The sequence below is a fragment of the Artemia sp. Qi Xiang Cuo genome, chromosome 10, assembly GCF_049724085.1.
Source record: "Artemia sp. Qi Xiang Cuo chromosome 10, ASM4972408v1, whole genome shotgun sequence".
NCBI lineage: Eukaryota > Metazoa > Arthropoda > Branchiopoda > Anostraca > Artemiidae > Artemia > Artemia sp. Qi Xiang Cuo.
This window is the reverse complement of record NC_142803.1, coordinates 33,242,005-33,262,483: the sequence shown is the minus strand read 5'-3', so window position 1 is coordinate 33,262,483 and position 20,479 is coordinate 33,242,005. Positions and strand designations below refer to the sequence as shown.

The window sequence follows — 20,479 nt, the reverse complement described above, 5'->3', positions numbered from 1 at the left end:
AACTCTTGTCCATGGGCCCGGGGGATTGTGTCCACCCTAAAGACATTGTTATATAATTTTTGGACTATTGGTAAAAAAATGGCTATCTAAAAATTTCAATTGAATGTGTTTCGGGAAAAGAAGATGTCAGCGAGGGGAGGGAAAGCTAGTATCTCTCCATAATGTTTGACTCTTAAAAGGGAACTAGAACTATACACTTCCAATCAAATGAGCCTCTTCTAAAGTTTACACGAACAGCCCTTTCCTTAAAAACCTTATATGCCCCTGGGGCATAACTTACAACTCTTACCCCCAGACTCTGGGGAATTCTGTCAACCCCAAACGCCGTATTATATGATTTTTGGACTATTTTTGAACATGGCTGTCACAAAATTTCTGTCGGATGTATTTGTTGAAAATATCATGTGTGTGTGTGTGTGGGGGGGGCTGTCGAACACGCTTTCTATAAATACCTTATATGCCCCCAGGATATAATTTACAACCATTGCCCTGAGGGCTCTGGGAATTTTTCATCCTCAATGACATAATTTCCGGACCTATTAACTACGCTGAACAAAATGGCTTGTAGCAGGGAGGTTAGTTCCCGTCCAATCACTTTTGACTATTAAAAAGGGCACTAGCCCTTTCAGTTTCCAATCGAATAAGTTCTTTTCAAAGTTTCAACGATAACTCCTTCGTTACGAAGTGCCCTGGTCTAAGAAAAAACCAGGCCAAAAAAAAAAAAAAGCGATATTTGCCCACATCGCTCTTTACTTAGACAGCGCTATTGCACTGCCTATGATAATTGTATGTTTTTCAGGTGATTGTGATATGCTAGAGCCTTTACTGCCTGAAATGGACATATCTTCTCTTCTTGAGAAACGAAGTGCAATAGACAATTGGGAAGAAAACTGGCTTTTTAGAAATAAGAAAGATGTCATACCATCTGTGTCAAACCTAATCGACACTAGTTTTCTAATAGATGAGCCAATAGGAATGTACGTTCCATTACCAGTCGAAAATCTCCATCCTTCTGTAGGTGATATCAGTTTTGATCAAATTTCTGAGCTATCAGAGAAATCTTCCTATGGTTCTTTGGAGTTTTCTTCGACTGATAGTGAAGAAGAATGCAAAAATCCTCGAACAGCCATAGGTAAGTTGTGTGTAACGCTCATTATTGAGACCTAGTCTGTGACCATCCACTTAAGAGGGGGGATTTTCCTCTTCCCAAAAATTTGAAAAGATAATTGGAACTACTCTAAGTGAAAATGGTTCCATTGAATGATTCATTCAACTCCTTTAAATATATTATAAAGAGATTGCTGTCGAATCATAAGCTTAGCTCAAAAATCTTTACACTCTTTTATTTGTAATTTTTACGTGACCGAATGTATGATTTGGTGTAGAAAAAAAAATCATTTTGAAAACTTGGATGCACATGAAGTCTTTTGACTTAGTTCAACTTCTTATGAAAGTTTCAACTTGCAGTTCTTGAGACATTTCATATAGACTGTTTTGACAACTTGGATGCCCTTTTGCCAACCGGGATGCACATTGTGTCTTTTGATTTAGCTTATTATCCCCCTCAACATTCCCTGAAAGTTTCAACTTTACACCCTTAGCTGTGCCTGAGATATTTTATATGCACCCCTTTGACAAACTTGCTGCACAAAGCGTCTTTTAGTTTAGTTCAACCAGGGTCATTACTAGGCCAAATGTTTGGGGGAGGGGCAAGAGATTTTACCGACTGGCTGGTCATTTTTACTGACTGTTTTTGTCAAAATTAGCGTAATGTCCGTATCGAATACAATACATAAAATCACTGCATGAGTCGGTAAAACCGCTGCATTTACCAACCAAGATTCATATTTCGGTACGTATCATGTCACTAGTTTAATGCTGTTTATTTAACCAAAGGAAAAATTTGGAACCATCTATAAAACCGCGGCAGGAGTCAGTAAAACTGGTGTGTTTACTGATCAAGCTCAAAATTTCTATAGCTGACGTGTCAGTATTCTCGTGGTCTTTATTGAACAAAACAAAGAATTTTAGCGACATTGGAAAAATCGTGGTGCGAAGCGCCACGATTTTACCGATTTTTTTTTGGTCAATCAGGTGACCGAAAACATTGGGGGAGTCCCCCTCCCCTCCCTTATACGTGACGGCCCTGCGTCTAACAGCCCTAAACATTGCCTGAAAGCTTCAACTTAATACCCATAACCTTTTCTGGGTTAATTCTCAAGTCCCTCTCTTTCGTTATAAAACGTATGTTTAAAACTGCCCATTTTCACTATTTACGGCCCTTGCCCTGAGCCTCTCTGGGTCATGTCATCCCCGGAGGCATATATCTTGGACCTTTCCACTGTGTTGAACAAAATTTTCTGTCTCGAAATTTTGATCGAATGTCCTTGGAGGTCATAGGGAGGACGGGTCTCAAAAAAGGCAAGGGAGGAGGGCGTGTTGCCCTCCAATTACTTTTGACTCTTAAAAAGGACACTAGGGCTTTTAATTTCTAATCGGATGAGTCCCCTCCATAGTTTCCACGACCCCCTCTTACATTTGAAGATGCTCTGGGAAAATAATTAATAATAAACAATATGTTGAAAGCTTCCAGCAATTTACTACATGAAACGCTCTGTTATGGAAAGCCACCAGTTGTAAACTTCTCATTAGACAGATGGCAATTGAATTAGCTTAGAGTTTTCTGAGCCTGTAAGTTCTCTCTCCAGCTATGGAAAAGCCTTCAACAGTATTTTTTATCTAATGCTTATTCAGTCCCCGATACTCAAAAAGCCACTAAGTGGTCGACATTTTAGATTTTTTATTTTTCGTGCCATGATGACTTCCATGCATAAGAAATCTCTTATTTTTTTAGAGATATTTTACTGTGGCTAATTTCGAATACCATCAATTTCTGTTTCTTTTAGTTGAGCCTGCTTTGGACTCTCTTGAACAAAGAGAAAGAGAATCCACAGAGCAGTATGCTTCAATACCTTTTCGTTTTGTGTCTCCGCTTCCTTCTGAGCCTTTTTCGGAGGAAAAGGATGAAAAAGGCTTAAGAATACCAGTATACCTTCACGCTAAAGCAAGATGTTGTGTGAAACAGGGCAATCTAAAATTTTTAGTGAAGCCAGGCAACTGCACAGTCTCTCTTGGCAGGTGTTTGCGTGTTTCTTGTCTACCTGCTGGAAGAGTAAATGGTAAGTATCTACGATATTTATCATCTCTTCTCTTCTTTCTTCTCTTTTTTGTCCATTTCTTCTCTTCTGTTCGCATACATTTCTTCTTCTTCTCTCCCTCGCTCTCTTTTTCTCTTTCTAAGCGTATTATTTCCAGAAGAAAATCTGGCCAATTATTTATCAAATAAAAAAATGGTTTTTTAATTAAATAATATTTTTACCAACAGTTTACCTTTTACTATGGTCCTATTATCTTCCTTGTGAAAGGGTAAGAATTAAGCACTTTGTGTTTTTGATACTCTGCTTATATTCATTAATAAAATCAAAGCAGTGTCATGTTTCAAAAAAGTTTCAAGTGCACAATACAATCTTGAGTTTTGAAAAGAAAATCTTTTTACAAGTTTTGAATTGTGAAGCTATATTAGTTTATTAGTTTGAGAATATAGTTTAATCTTTTTAAATTGAAATTATTTTTGCACATTAGATTTGAATTTTTATGTTATTACCGTAAGCTTGTTTCTTAGTTTGGCTCATTTGTTGAAATAGCCAATCAGAGAGTGTTGTTTCAAGATTATTGTTATATTATTTTAGGAGAAAAGATGAAGAAGATTGCCAAATGTTATCACATTCATTTATCTGGCACAGTATTCAATATTTCACTTAAAAGTCCAAAAATAGCTACAAAGGTTGAAGCTTTTCCTGGGCCGCTTACGGTGCTTAGGGCATTTGTAGATGTTTCGTGGGATTTTATATAACGGACGGGTTTCCTCCCCAGTTTGAGAGTTAAAAAAGTACTATTAAATATATTATATAGAAAACAAGTGATTACTATTTATATACTATATTTGATTTTCTTTTCGTTAAAATTAACGACAAAATAATTTGTAATACCAGTTTTGGGTTTTGCACCATATACCGTATTTTGTTTAATTAATATCCTTAAACGTTTTTTTTTCATGGGTATTTATCGTGTCACGACTTCAGCGCATCCTACTTTAGAGGAAGTAAGCTAGATCGTTTAACTATTGAACTCTTTACATATGGATAAGTTCATTAAATCAGAATTCTGAGAAAGTTTAAAGCCGATGTTGATGAAACATTATCAACTAGTTTAATTCCTTTGATAAATTTATTAGAAAAAAAAACAAATTTTTTTTTTTTTTAAGTAAATAGCGATGTTAAGACCTAAAACGAGCAGAAATGAACTCTTAATAAATCAATCTTAAGGCGAACGGAAATTAATTTCGATTAATAAACAAACCTAAAATTAACAGAAATTGAAATGTATAACCAATCCAAACTTAAAATGAACAGAAAATAATTTGAACGAATAAGTGAAATCTAAAACGAATAGAAATTAAAACGAATAATAAAGTCAAACTTAAAACGAGCAAAAATTAATTTGAATGAATAACTGAAACCCAAAGCGAATAGAAATTAAAACGTATAACAAGTTAAATTTAGAACGAAGTGTAATTACCCCCTAATAATAGTTAGGTTGCCGTCCCATCAAAATTCCTAAAGCTTATATTGGGATTTGTGCTTTAGGAAGTTCAGGGAATCCCTAACTTTCTCAGCTTTGAAGTTTGCACTTTTGTCGCAGCCATTATTTTCATATTCCATTGTCCAACAATTCTTGCTTCATAAATTTCAAACCAATCCGAGAAAAAAAACCTGTCTTCTGAGAAGCTCGAGGCAGGCAGTGATGTTGGAGAAGTCATATGCCTACTTTGTTCCTTCATTCAGAGAACTTAAATTTCGTTGCATAATATCAGTTCAAATAGTGCACCACATGCCTAGCCTACTGCTAAAAATATGACGGGGTGAGTTTAACGGGCCCTCAGCTTACTTTGGTTTTCACCCATCGAGTCCATTCCGGCTCAAAGTTTGCCTGTTTGTGCAGTGAGTCAGAACTTAATTCAGGTCGTATTGCTTCTTCTTTTCTTCTTAACACTATTTATGACCCACGTGACTGGCAGATTGATTTGTTGTAATGGATATTTCTGTGAACACCGAATTTTTCCTTCATATTTATTTACTTTGCAAATAATTCAGTAAGAATCCTAAAAATTCTTTAATTTGTTAACATATAAACTTTAAAAAAATGTAGAAATTATTCAGCTCCTATTCCAGATGTGTTTAGCCCAGTCGTTAGTTCCAAATAGTTTTCTTTCGGGAATTGTAACATCGGTTTTGAAAAAGGGAAAGGACGCAGATCATTGTTGCTAAGTTATCGACCAATTACACTGTCCTGCTTCATGAGCAAGCTGTTCGAGTATGCAGTATTGCCTGAAATTTTGACAAAATGGGATTTTTCTGATTATCAGGTTGGGTTCAGACCTGGTTTTGTTTGTTCTCAAGCCCATCATATTCTTAGTCAGTTGCTAGTCTCAACAAAAGTGCAAAAAAGGTCACTTTATTTTTGCTCGGTTGATATTTCGAGCGCTTTTGACAACGTTGTACATTCACAAGCGCTTCATTGCTTAGTTAGAACAGGAGTCAATTATTCCGTTGTAAAAGTTCTTCAATTTGGTATTTCAATTCGTTCGTTCGGTTAAAATGGATGTTTGATATATGTAGGCTACCATACTTTGCTATGAGTGTTATAATCATGTGCTATTATTTTGTGTGATTTTTCTTTTTTTGCCATGGCCCAAAGTGGCTTTTATTGCAATAAATATATATCTATCTATCTATCTATCTATCTATCTATATCCGAGCCTATCTCAGTAAAGAAGAGAGTCAGGCAAGGTGGTGCTCTGTCTCTATATATTTTTAAAACTGTGTTTGCGGACTGTTTGCGAATGCTGTCTCCTACTGTGTTTTTTGAAAATACTGTTGTTAGTCACATTGCCTATGCTGATGACATACTGCTAGTCAAACAGTTCGTGGTAACGAACTGTAAGTAAGGAGCGACCCGGCTCAATGGTAACCGAAACTCTAAAAAACGGAATTTTGATACCAATAGATACATCAAAAGAATCAGCTTATAATGCTAATTTAAAATATATAAGATTCATAAAGTTTAGTCTTACTTATCAAAAGTTAAGCGCCTGAGAAAATTTGGCTGATTTTAGAAAAAAGGGGAAAGACCCCCTAAAAGCTATAGAACCTTAATGAAAATTACACCATCATATTCAGCGTATTAGAGAATCCTGCTGTAAAGGTTTTAAGCACCTATTTACAAAAATGTGGAATTTTGCATTTTTTGCCAGAAGAAAGATCACGGATGCGTCTTTATTTTTTTTGTTTTTTGTTTTTTTTTCCCCAGGGGTGATCGTATCGACCCAGTGTTCCTAGAATATCGTGGGAGGGCTCGTCGGAACGGAAATTAAAAGTTCTAGTGCCTTTTTTAAGTGACCAAAAAATATGGAGGGCAACTAGGCCCCCTACCACGCTCATTTTTTTCCCAAAGTCATCCGATCAAAGTTTTGAGATAGCCATTTCGTTCAGCATGGTCAAAAATATGATAACTATTTCTTTTAGGATGACTTAATCCCCCGAAGTTCCCGGGGGGAGGGCTGAAAGTTATGAACTTTGCCCAATGTTAACATATAGTATTCGTTATTGGGAAGTATAGAGACGATTTCAGGGGGATTTTTTCTGGTAGGTGGGGGGGGGGGTCGGGGGTTATATGGGAGGATCTTTCCATGAAGGAAGTTTTCACGGGGGAAGGGATATTGCTATGAAGGGGATGAAGGATTTTCCAGCATTATTAAAGAAAGAGATCAGAAATTAAAAAAAACAAGTTTTTCAACTGAAAGTAAGGAGCAACATATAAAACTTAAAACGAACAGAAAATATTACGTATGTTATTGGGTTCACCCCCTAGTCAATACCTAGCTCTTTAAGCCAAAGATTTTTTAGTACTTTCATAAGAGCTATTTATTCTAATTAACGGTCTTTGTGATTTAAGGGTCATTTTTAAATAATTGTAACAAAACTCGAACTTTAACTTAAAGAGCAAGGTATTGACTAAGGGGTGAACCCCCTAATATACGTATTAAAAATCTATTAATATAGAAGTTCGCTACGTTAGTTAATTCGTAAGTTACGTATATTTATTACTAATAAAAACGTTCGTAAATAAAATTAAACAAGTTTCGAGAATGCCATTTAACCGAATAAAAGTAAACTTAATATGCAAATTTTATTTTAATTATTCATGTACGGTGAGCCAAAATCAAAACCTGCATTAATTCAAAAACGTTCAAAAATTAAATAAAAAAAACAAGTTTTTTTTTACCTGAAAGTAAGGAACGACGTTAAAACTTAAAATGAACAGAAATTATTTCATATATGAAATGGGCTGTCCCCTCCTCAACGCCTCACTCTACGCTAAAGTTTGACTTTCTCACAACTCTATTTTTTTTTTCAAACAATAAAAAACTTTTGCGTAAAGAGCGAGGCGTTGAGGAGGGGACGGCCCCTTTCATATACGGAATAATTTCTGTTCGTTTTAAGTTTTAACGTCGTTCCTTACTTTCAGGTAAAAAAACTTGTTTTTTTTATACTAGGTCAGGCCTCAAAAAGAATCTAAATGTTCTGATTAATGTTTTGAGTATGATTGGACTTTCTGTAAATGCTTCAAAATGCGAATTTCTGTGTTTTAATATTTCTAATCCCGCTCCTCCTTTACATGTGGATACAATGCTACTCTAGTGTGTCTCAAACTTGAAATGGCTTGAGATTACTTTTTCTGATACACTTTCGACTACATGCTCGTCTCTGGTTGCTAGTGCTCTGCAGTGTAGTCGCATCTTATATGGCCAATTCTCGCCTAATAGAGGGAGGTATAGTCGCCGAGGCTTTCGTAAACTTTATCATAGTTTTTGTTCTCCTACAATTATTTTTCTTTCCGGTTTTCAGCCTCTAATGCGGAATAGATACCGTCTTCAACTAAGGAGAGGCTATTTTATATATTGTAAATTCTTGCTATATTTACCAAGATGGTACAGAAATCACAAGATAGTTTCTCATTTTGGACTTATCGACCCTCTAGTGCTCCTTGACAACATCGCTAAGGATCTTATCCAGATCAGTGATTCAGTGGATACTGTTATGTCATTTATGTTGTGTTTTATTTTCTATTTCCTTGTGGATTATATTATTTTGTTTTTTCGTTTTTTACTCCGCATTCATTTTATAATATTGCGGTTACAAATAAACTTACTTACAAAGATAAAACCACGAAATAAACTTCATATCCAAAGATTCAAGATATCAGCATGGAGAGTACTTTAATGCTTTTGTCCAAAAATAAAAATCGCCAATTCCTCTAAAAAACAATAAATATTTTCTGGAAGATATTTAGACCTTCCAATACAACAATTTTATTGTTTTTCTTTCTGGTTAGGATTTCATCTTACAGGGATTGGTTCAAGTCTTGCACATTATATAATTCGCACAATTGATGGGATGTCTTGCTTTACATGCAGTTTTCTTTTTCTTTTTTTTTCAGATGAAAATGCACTCTAATTCTGTATATTTCTAGTTGGAGTCGCTTGGTTTAAAAATAGTCGTCGACAACAAATTACAGAGGACGTCTTTCAAACAGAAAACCATGGAACACGGACTTTGCACATATATGATGCATCAAGTGATCACTGTGGATTCTATTCCGTTGTTATATATGATGACCAATATCAGTGCTGGACGGATTTCTCCATTAGAGTTACGGGTTAGAATGTTTTATATTGTTAATTCTTTTGCATAGTCTTTTGCAGTTTACGGAATGTTTCTATCAACTGATATGAATTATAAAAACAACAACAAATTGACCCACAGGTCTTTACTTTTTTTGATCAATAAATAACCTCGATCTTGGTGAACCCGATCTTAAGAGCGATGTTGCCAAAGAAAAGTGGTTTAACTTTGGTTGAATTTTTGAGGTGTAATGTTGCAATATTTGCAAACTGAACAAAATTACACTGAAGCTTCCTCAATAAAAAAAAGTAAATGGTTGTTATATTCATGATTGTGAATCCAATATAGCCATAGTAAGTATATACCCAAAGTTTAACCTAGGATTTGCAACATTTTAAATCCCTCTAATTGGCAGATTTGCGTTTTTCTGGGGTGAGAGAGGTGAAATTTCAATCGCGGTTTTTGGCTTGACAGATCCTTAAAATTGAAAGAAAAGAATGCAATTATCGATTAGTAAATCATTTTTCTGAGTCGAAACGAAACAGAAAAGGGGACACGGGTCGTAAATTTCCTCCGTCGTCATTGAAAAAAAAGAAAAAAAAAGAAAAAAGATTCTACTAAAACCTTGCAATTATGCTTCCAGCACGTCCAAATTTTTTGATGTTTTTTACAAGAGTTCTTCGAAATTTCCCTGATTTCGTTAATTTTTTAGCGCTAGTTTCTTAGGAGATTTTGGGAGCTCGCAGAAATCCTAATTTTCTTTCAGGAAAACTCGGGGAAATCTCCAACATTTCTAATATAATGTACGCATTGTTTAAATAATTGACTTACTTGCAAAAGAAAAAAAAAAGTAGACCCAATATTCACAAATAAATAAAGAAGAAAAAACTTTTATTACTTTGCTACGTCAAGATTTTATTTTTTTAATAGACAACACTTGAGCGATAATACAAGCCATTAAGTGTTGCATCCAAAAACATACAGGGTCTGCTGAATAGAAACTTTTGAATTTTTATATAAATTAAGCGACTCCTAGGACACTTCACATGTACAGGACCCCATTCAATTTGGGAAATATATGGACACGACCAGTAATATAGTAGTTTGATTTATATTTTTACCCCAATAACTAATAGTTCGGTTATCTCTTTCAACGTTGTTTTTATATATTTCATCACTCAATTAAATTTTTTTTTCTGGGTCTTCTTCTCTACTGAAAGTGATATTAGACTTAGACAAAAAAAGAAGTGAACCATTTTATTTTGTCATTGAAAACCGGATTTTTTTTGTTTTTTTTTGGGAAATCCGCAACATTTCTAATATAATGTACGCATTGTTTAAATAATTGACTTACTTGCAAAAGAAAAAAAAGTAGACCCAATATTCACAAATAAATAAAGAAGAAAAAACTTTTATTACTTTGCTACGTCAAGATTTTATTTTTTTAATAGGCAACACTTGAGCGATAATACAAGCCATTAAGTGTTGCATCCAAAAACATACTGGGTCCGCTGAATAGAAAATTTTGAATTTTTAGATAAATGACGCGACTCGTAGGACACTTCACATGTACAGGACCCCATTCAATTTGGGAAATATATGGACACGACTAGTAATATAGTCGTTTGATTTATATTTTTACCCCAATAACTAATAGTTCGGTTATCTCTCTCAACGTTGTTTGTATCTATTTCATCACTCAATTAAATGTTTTTTCTGGGTCTTCTTCTCTACTGAAAGTGATATTAGACTTTGACAAAAAAAGAAGTGAACCATTTTAGTTTGTCATTGAAAACCGGATTTTTTTTTGTTTTTTTTGGGAAATCCGCAACATTTCTAATATAATGTACGCATTGTTTAAATAATTGATTTACTTGCAAAAGAAAAAAAAAGTAGACCCAATATTCACAAATAAATAAAGAAGAAAAAACTTTTATTACTTTGCTACGTCAAGATTTTATTTTTTTAATAGGCAACACTTGAGCGATAATACAAGCCATTAAGTGTTGCATCCAAAAACATACAGGGTCTGCTTAATAGAAACTTTTGCATTTTTAGATAAATGAAGCGACTCCTAGGACACTTCACATGTACAGGACCCCATTCAATTTGGGAAATATATGGACACGACCAGTAATATAGTAGTTTGTTTTATATTTTTAACCCAATAAATAATAGTTCGGTTATCTCTCTCAACGTTGTTTGTATCTATTTAATCACTCAATTAAATTTTTTTTTCTTGGTCTTCTTCTCTACTGAAATTGATATTAGACTTAGACAAAAAAAGAAGTGAACCATTTTATTTTGTCATTGAAAACCGGATTTTTTTTGTTTTTTTTTGGGAAATCCGCAACATTTCTAATATAATGTACGCATTGTTTAAATAATTGACTTACTTGCAAAAGAAAAAAAAGTAGACCCAATATTCACAAATAAATAAAGAAGAAAAAACTTTTATTACTTTGCTACGTCAAGATTTTATTTTTTTAATAGGCAACACTTGAGCGATAATACAAGCCATTAAGTGTTGCATCCAAAAACATACAGGGTCCGCTGAATAGAAACTTTTGCATTTTTAGATAAATGAAGCGACTCGTAGGACACTTCACATGTACAGGACCCCATTCAATTTGGGAAATATATGGACACGACTAGTAATATAGTCGTTTGATTTATATTTTTAACCCAAAAAATAATAGTTCGGTTATCTCTCTCAACGTTGTTTGTATATATTTAATCACTCAATTAAATTTTTTTTTCTGGGTCTTCTTCTCTACTGAAAGTGATATTAGACTTAGACAAAAAAAGAAGTGAACCATTTTAGTTTGTCATTGAAAACCGGATTTTTTTTGTTTTTTTTTGGGAAATCCGCAACATTTCTAATATAATGTACGCATTGTTTAAATAATTGACTTACTTGCAAAAGAAAAAAAAGTAGACCCAATATTCACAAATAAATAAAGAAGAAAAAACTTTTATTACTTTGCTACGTCAATATTTTATTTTTTTAATAGGCAACACTTGAGCGATAATACAAGCCATTAAGTGTTGAATCCAAAAAAATACTGGGTCCGCTTAATAGAAATTTTTGCATTTTTATATAAATTAAGCGACTCGTAGGACACTTCACATGTACAGGACCCCATTCAATTTGGGAAATATATGGACACGACTAGTAATATAGTCGTTTGATTTATATTTTTACCCCAATAACTAATAGTTCGGTTATCTCTCTCAACGTTGTTTGTATCTATTTCATCACTCAAATAAATGTTTTTTCTGGGTCTTCTTCTCTACTGAAAGTTATATTAGACTTTGACAAAAAAAGAAGTGAACCATTTTAGTTTGTCATTGAAAACCGGATTTTTTTTTGTTTTTTTTGGGAAATCCGCAACATTTCTAATATAATGTACGCATTGTTTAAATAATTGATTTACTTGCAAAAGAAAAAAAAGTAGACCCAATATTCACAAATAAATAAAGAAGAAAAAACTTTTATTATTTTGCTACGTCAAGATTTTATTTTTTTAATAGACAACACTTGAGCGATAATACAAGCCATTAAGTGTTGCATCCAAAAACATACAGGGTCCGCTGAATAGAAAATTTTGCATTTTCAGATAAATGAAGCGACTCCTAGGACACTTCACATGTACAGGACCCCATTCAATTTGGGAAATATATCGACACGACCAGTAATATCGTTGTTTGATTTATATTTTTATCCCAATAACTAATAGTTCGGTTATCTCTCTCAACGTTGTTTGTATCTATTTCATCACTCAATTAAATGTTTTTTCTGGGTCTTCTTCTCTACTGAAAGTGATATTAGACTTTGACAAAAAAGAAGTGAACCATTTTAGTTTGTCATTGAAAACCGGATTTTTTTTTGTTTAAGTTTCAAATTTAAAGATAGGGTCTGACTTTCTCCAATGCATACTATAAATATAAACATTGCCATACCATGCCGCCACATTGATGCATAGCAATCCTCACCAGATTAAAGAAACACCCAAACATTACCATTTGAATTTTAGAGAACAATCTGCAAGAAAGTTCCCCAATTTATGTTGAATAGTATTATAAAAGTGGGTTAAAGAGTTCCATGAGATGTTTGTTTAAACTTTATGTAAAACTTTACTTTTTCTCGTTGAGGAAAGCACAAGATTAAAACACTAATTATGTATTTGCTGGTCCGGTTTCTATCCGACAGTGCCAAATTAAACGAAGCTCATTATAATCCATTGGGTTTTCAGACTCGATTAAATTTTTTCCCGTTTATGTATCAGTTCCAACCTGGTAATAAAATTGATTTTTGAAGCTTGTTATTTTTTTAAGTGCCTTTAAATTGAGTTTCTTTTAGGGCGACCAATGGCAGCTATTCAACCGAGTCTTAAAGTCTTCACGGACCTTTTTCAAGTTGTTGAGGGCCAAGATGCAATCATTAGAGGAGAAATGTATGGTCATCCGGAACCTCTCCTAACACTGAAGGAAAAACCATTTGAGGATAACACTTCGTTAGGTAATGATAAAAAGACATCATTTGTATATTACTAGGGAGAAAATCGTTCAGGTTAAGAATAACACCTTCAAAGCGCTGTCTTAATTGGTATTAGGGGGTTGTCTTAATTCGCGAACAATGTAAATAGCGATGAAGACCACACTGTCTTTCCATAACAAACGCAACTTGAGAAAATTTCCCTATTGTTTCTAAGTTGTGTTTGTTTGGCGGCAAACAATAGTAATAGAGATCCTTCATTTTTCGGTAATAGTGTGAATAAGACGAACAGTGCTAACAACGTTAAAAATAGAACATTCTTCTATTTTCTTATTCATCTCAGTATTAAAGCGGAATTTCGTTCTCTTCGTGTTCCTTAGAGCTGTAATTTTGTGCACATATTGATTTCTAATGACAATGGACTAATCACTTAAAATCAGCGTAATATCGTCAGTTAATCATCGGATTTGGTTAGCAATATATTTATATTGGGCTTTAAATGCGGCTGCGTTGGCTGTTGATTACCCGTAGCAGTTTCAGAATGACGTCTTCTCTATTTATTTCTAAATCGTCTTCTATGTTCTGGTAAGGAGAGTATTTATGGGGGGGAAATGTGTGGTCTCTTTTATTCGCCTTAAGGATGAATTAAGACAAACGAAATCTGCTCCACACATTTTGTATATAAGCTTTCTAAGGTGTAAAATCCCTATAATTCTTAAGTAGTATTTAGAATCTGGACTCAATCATGGATCGAATCCAAAATTCAACTTTGCTGAACTTCCGCTAAATCATAATTTATGATAAAAAGAGTTTAGGACTTGATCCAAGGGTGAGTCTAGCGTGTGACCGCTGCAGTATTGCACCAATTTCTTAAGAGACACTTTGCTTTATTGGAGTGACTTCTTTTATTCCTAAGACTACTATTAAGAGTCATACACTTTTAGTAACGTTGTTACGGCGAAAGACCGAAAGCTGATGAATGTCGACACACACTGTTCAAAGTCCGGAATAAGAATACTTAACAAATATTTGGGACATACATGAAGTGACTATGTGTTTGTTGGCGTGCACCATGCTGAATGTAAAGCATTTCTGAGATTTATATTCCTGAGATTTTAACCTAATTTCTAACCCATTTCTGAGATTTATAAGCTAATCTAACCTGTCACCATCAAGTCTTGCATAAGACTGACAAAGCTGACCGGTCAACAAACACATAATCGCATGGTGTATATCTGAAATATCCGTTAAATATCCTTATTTAGGAATTTCGCCGGTGAATATCGACATTCATCAGATTTCGGTCTTTCACGGTAACAACGCTGTTTCCTTTGTTGCTTTGTGGTCACTTCAATATAGTTTTTAAGCTGTATATCTTACTGCACAATACCATAACTGGAAGAAAAAAAATGCTTCAGGACCTCTATCTTAAACAGCGTTTAACATGGTTTTATGTACTAGATGGAAAGTGAAGGTCTACTTTACGGCTACGCGCCGTAATTTTTTAAATCTTTCTTATTCTAATTCTCATAGGAAAAAATTTTTCTGGGAAAACCCGAAAAACCTTATTTTGCTCTCTTGTAAAATACTGAAAATGCTAGGTATACCATTTCGTTTTGGACGCGATGATATGAGGCGTACCATCCATAATTACTCATGGAAAAATTGACCTAACCTTTTACTATTTAGGAGGTATTGTATAGTTATTTAACGAAAAACCAACTTTTCAAATTAAACACTGATTTTGTTGCTGACTGAAGAATGTAATTTCCTGATCTAGAGTAATACTTTTTGTACATATTCAGTCATTACCATACTTTAAAATAGCTTTTAATCCCTGGTGGTACCTGGAGTATGAGGAGCATGATTATTCACTTTGTCAAAGTCTTTTTTATTGTGTCTACGTCAGTTTACTGTCTTTGAGGGCTGAAGGCTATCAACGAGTATAATTGTGTCCTTAAAAGGCCATAGAGAACTAAAATTTTTTAAATAGCTACGTGTGACAATTTGTCTCTTTTGTGGCTGTTATATAAGACATACTTATTGACACACTTAACACAGCACTAAGAAGCACTAGAACTTAGCTGTTTACAAGGTACATGAAATTGTACAAACACGAACTACAGTTACTTTATGCTGTTAAATGGACCAGTGAAAAAGGGAACAAAAGAATGCTGATACCACTTTGTGCCGCAGTAAACTGGTTTTAACTTGTTCTGTCTTCTTGTTCGGAGGTGATTTCGGGAGGGGGGGGATGAAAACCTGTGTTTTGAGTTTCTTAGAATGTATTGTCCAAATTTGATTATAAGAATTTTATCTTTTGATCATACCCTTGAAACTATACTTATAGGCCGAGCGCGTTCTTTGACCCTTGATATGTTAATGAGAGGCGTGTCTGTTTGTGTCTGTCAAATGTCTGTTTGGAATTATATAAGTGTGGCGATATGTGACGATAAGTGTTAATTGGAATTTTATACCACGCTAGAAATATTATATGTTGTCACAGACGGTATCTGATTAAATCTTTGATGTTATATTATGTACATTTAAAAAGTATTTTGGTTTTTATTCTGGATCAAGATACTACTGATTGGTTACTTTGACCTTAGGCCAAGATTTGCTTGATTCTTGGTCAATATTTTGTTCCATTTGTTGGTTTGATAACTTTGATTGTCTGGCTAAATAATCAATTTGGTCTTATTGTTATGACTGTTTATTTCATAAATTACTTACTGAATTTAATTGTTATCATAGATCAAGAGACTTCTGGGTCATGGACTGTTATTATTCGTCGTGTTATTGAAAAGAATTCTGGGAAATACATTGTTACTGCTTCTAATCGCCTTGGATCTGTGTCAACATCTTTTGAACTGCAAATTAGAAAGAAAAGTGAACAAGTACCTTCAAAAAGTAAAGTTAATGAATCAGTACCACCTATACCTAAAAAGCGGCTTAAAGTTCCAAGGATGGTCCCTGCTCCACGCCTGAAAAAGAAGGATGCAGAAGAAGAAAGTTCTAATCCCAAGACAATTGAAACACTGTCAGTGCCATCTATAGATTCCGGGAATTTTGCGCAATCATTACGGCCAGGTAAGCTTAACTACTATGCTGTCTTACTAAAAACAAAATAATAATGCATTTTCCTATAAACCCCACCTCTGGGCAAAGAACAGAATAATAAAATCAACCAAAACCAATTACAGGTTAGCTCTATATAGTGGAACTCCTAGTAAGAACCCAGGTAAAAACCAAATAAAAACTCGACCGCCTAAATCCAAAAGCTAATGTTACTAAACATTTAGTCTCTATGGCCTATATTTTAATCGAGTCACATACCATATACAGTGATTTCAAGGGAAGGAGAGGCAAGAAGACACCTGCCCTCTTCCCTAGCTCCTTTTAGCCCCAAATTCATTTTGAAAATACCTATTTTCACTGAAATTGCCTTTTCTGGTATTTTCACTGAAAAACTTGAAACAAACTGTCCCCCTAGATTTTGAAAAATACATTTTTCAAAATCTTAGGGGTAAATTTTTCATGTTTTGATTGTTTTTAATGAAAAACAGAAAAAGCTATTGCTCGAAATCCCCCCCCCCCCGTCCAAATAGCCACCTCTGATCTGGAGATAAGAAATTCGAATTATTTCCAAGTGGTTTCTCAGTTCGAGTTATTTTGACGCTTTGTACGATTTAGCAAAGCAGTATAAACCAATTTAGTGAATTAAATTGGTTAAATTTAATGAATTAAAAAACCTATGTTACTCGAATATTATTGAAGATGCTTATAACTAGCTTATGACTTAAACGCTGGCGTGAATTCACGAAAATGATGGATAAGTTCTGAAGTTTTTGTTTTTTTGTAGTGTGTAGAAATTTTTCAAAATCTTGAGGGCGAGGGGTGACATTTCTGAAGTTTTTCATTTTTTCAATTGTCTTAATAAAAAACAGAAAAAAGCAGTATTAAAATCCCCCTCCCCTAATTTCCACCCCTGGACTCCAAATGAATTAAAAATCCTACAATGACTCACATGAGGTGAAGAGGATTGGAGGTTCAAATTGCTTCTGAGTGAAATAGTTGCCAAGTCTAGTGGTCACCGCTCTTGTTAAGAAAGAAAGGAAGAAACCCTAACCAACATAAAACTGAAGAAGTCTAAAATAAAAGCTAGTGGCGTTGTTTTATCTTGAGCTGTGAATTTTATCCGGTTGAGTTTGGAGTAAATCAAGGCTACGTCCTGTCTCCGACTCTGTTTAACTACTGTATTGATTGGGTGCTTGAAAATGCACTCATCCAGGATGTCAGATTGGACAGAACCTTTCAATTGGAGACATTGAATACGCTGAGGATGTCGGAATCCTCTCGGACCCAGAGAAAGCTCAAGCTGCAGATCGCATTAGCTTGAAAGTCAGTACAGGGAAGACAAAATTTATGGGAATAAATCACACTGATCCTATTTCGCAAACTGTAAATCGACTACAGTTGGAGCAGGTCAACAGCTTCACATACCTTGGCTCCTAGCTTCATAATGATGGATCTCCAGACGCCGATATTCAACAGTGATTGCAGTAAGCACAGAGGGTCTTTGCTTCCCTCAGAAAACCATTGTAACAGGCGTGAAATTAGTGTACGAACTGAAGTTCGAGTCTACCTGGCTTTGGCTCTAACAATCCTTTATGGATACGAAACTTGGTCAGTGAGGCGACTACATGAAAATGTATTGAAGATGTTTGGGCATACATGTCTGCGTAGTATCCTCAGGATAAACCTGAATGATCGCGTATCAAACGTGGATATACGACGCATGTGCGGCATTAAGAGATGTGTTGCCATCACGATCAAGGAGTGTCTTCTGAAATGGTTGGGCCATGTGTTACGGAGGCCAACAGAGTACTTGCTATCCTGAATCCTTCTAGCTGAGCTACTTAGCTCATGGAAGAGACGCCAAGGGGAACAGTGGAAAAACTGGTGGAACTTGGCTAAATCAGACCTTGAACCTTTTGGGGGGTTCAGAAAGTTCGGTCACACATGGCCAACTCAATGCTCCCATATGCAAAGTAGCTGGCAGCGGACTGCACTACAATGTCCAAACAGGTCTCAAAGATCCTTGATGCCGGGCAAAGTGAAAACGCCTGATTCTCGCCACAAGTACAAGTAAGTAAGTACATGAGCTGTTATGAATAATCCATTTGATTCTAGTAGACACCTTTTTGATTTTTCACGATTTTACCCGATATACCAAGTTCACTTGACATACATATTTTTTCCCCAAGAGTGATAATACTGGGAGAAAGGTCGTTTCTTTTTTAATTAGAAAGTGAGATCCTCTCACGACAAGGTGCCGATTTCTGCCAATCTGTGCCTACCTGCAGTAATGTAGAGAGGGTTTGTGTATCCCTGGGAACAATGTTTGTCTGATGAGCCCCTCCCCTTGAAATATTTTAAGAATTAGGTCATCAACAGTAGTTTTAAATTCAACCCTCCCATCAGACGACTTCATTAGGGAGAGATTTTATTCAGGGGTCAGTATTATTTTGAAAGTATTTTTGTATAAAATTTAAAACTTACTGTTAAGAGAGGGGGATATTAATTCTTCAATTAACTTCAATATTTTCAATGAAAATACCTCCCACCTTCTAACAAAGTTATCTTTCAAAATCTTAGAGCGGGGGGAGGGGGGGTGGTAGTAAACAAAGAGCGATAGTCAAATGCCCCTCCCCTGTCCCTAATTGACGCCATTCAATTAATGAAACTTTTATTTTTTTAATATCTATGAAAATATTGATTTTTTTTTTAATTTGCTGATGTGAGGATGGCGCCCTGAGTTGTATTTTTGGAAAGTATAGCTGTATGGAAATTTTGGAAGATAATTGATTTAATTTTGTCTTTCGAGTTAAAGACTAGGTTCAGACAAGTACAAGCTACTAAGGAGTGAGCAGCAGCAGTACAGCAGGGGTGAGCAGTGAAAACAACAATCTTGTCCTCTTTAACGATCAAATAGCGAGGATACTTCCTATTTTATACCATATTTTATGTTACTTTTGTTATCTCTTCTAGTTGTCCCAAATAACTTCTATAAAGCATATAATCTATCTATAATATCCTACTTATTGCATATTTACATCAATTTTTTTCTGAATAGGTTCTATCGCTGAGAGGGAGTACAAGAAGTGGAGTCAAGCTGTACCTATGCCAAACAATCCATATTCAGCGGAGAAGCTACAGCAAAGACTAGAATCAAGATGTGATGCAGCTAGTACAAGGTGAGCTTCAATTATTAAGTTTTAGAGGAAATAAAGGAGGTGCCCTATGCGATCTTTATGGTTGATGGCACTGGTACTTGCTATGGGATCTTATTATAGAGAAGACGACTTATGACACGATTTGACATATTTAGAAAAAGGCACTTAATGAACTCTACTTAAATATTTCTTGCATAATAAGCACCAGAGAAATTTTTGACTCTTGTGTTTAACCAATGTGTAATTTTAAGCACAAATCAAGAAATTCTGTCACCCAGTACACCCTTTCTCCTTCATTTTTTATATCAGTCCGAGAAAGTGTCTTGGTGTAAGTCCTAGTAAGAGTAAACATAGTTTCTGAGCATAAAGCACAAGTTAGCTACCCTAACATGAAGTTGTAAGGTTGAGTAGCTCCATCTCAACCTGGAGTGAGACAGGGACTTTGAATGTCAAGAGGGTCTTAGCTGTACAAAAGACCCTGGTCTTACCTTGATGTTCTACTGCAGCGATTAGAATAGTTTCCTGCAGGTAGCAGCGGTTTTTATCATAGGCAGCACAATAGCGCTGCCTAAGTAAAGAGCGATCTGGGCACAATGTTATTTTTTTTTTTGGTTTTAGACCAGGGCCTTTCGTATCGAAGGAGTTATCGTAGAAAATTCTAAAAGGGCTCATTCGATTGGAAATTGAAAAGGCTAGTGCCCTTTTTAATATTCAAAGGTGATTGAAGGGTGAATAACCCCTTCCCTTGATTTCTTTAAAAAAAAAAACTCCCACGCCCACCATTTCCCCAAACACATACAATCAAAACTATGAGATAGCCATTTCGTTCAACGAAATGGCTATCTCAGGGCAAGGGTTGCAAATTATGCCCTGGGGGAATATAAGGTTTAAAAAGAAAGGGTGATCTTCTAAACTTCAGAGGGGGCTCAATGGATTGTTAA

At 35.0% G+C, this 20,479-nt stretch overlaps 1 protein-coding gene across 2 annotated transcripts in view; it reads left to right on the top strand.

The window, feature by feature from the left end:
* The window catches only part of LOC148947683 (uncharacterized), a 232,109-nt gene that overhangs the window by 162,063 nt on the left and 49,567 nt on the right, over positions 1–20,479 (top strand). For both annotated transcript variants that reach the window (XM_089095360.1, XM_089095361.1), the window contains 6 exons: positions 800–1,132; positions 2,907–3,179; positions 8,653–8,838; positions 13,168–13,326; positions 16,057–16,392; positions 19,439–19,559. In XM_089095360.1, the coding sequence (XP_088951486.1) occupies positions 800–1,132; positions 2,907–3,179; positions 8,653–8,838; positions 13,168–13,326; positions 16,057–16,392; positions 19,439–19,559 (1,408 nt within the window). The remainder of the gene's footprint in view (positions 1–799; positions 1,133–2,906; positions 3,180–8,652; positions 8,839–13,167; positions 13,327–16,056; positions 16,393–19,438; positions 19,560–20,479) is intronic.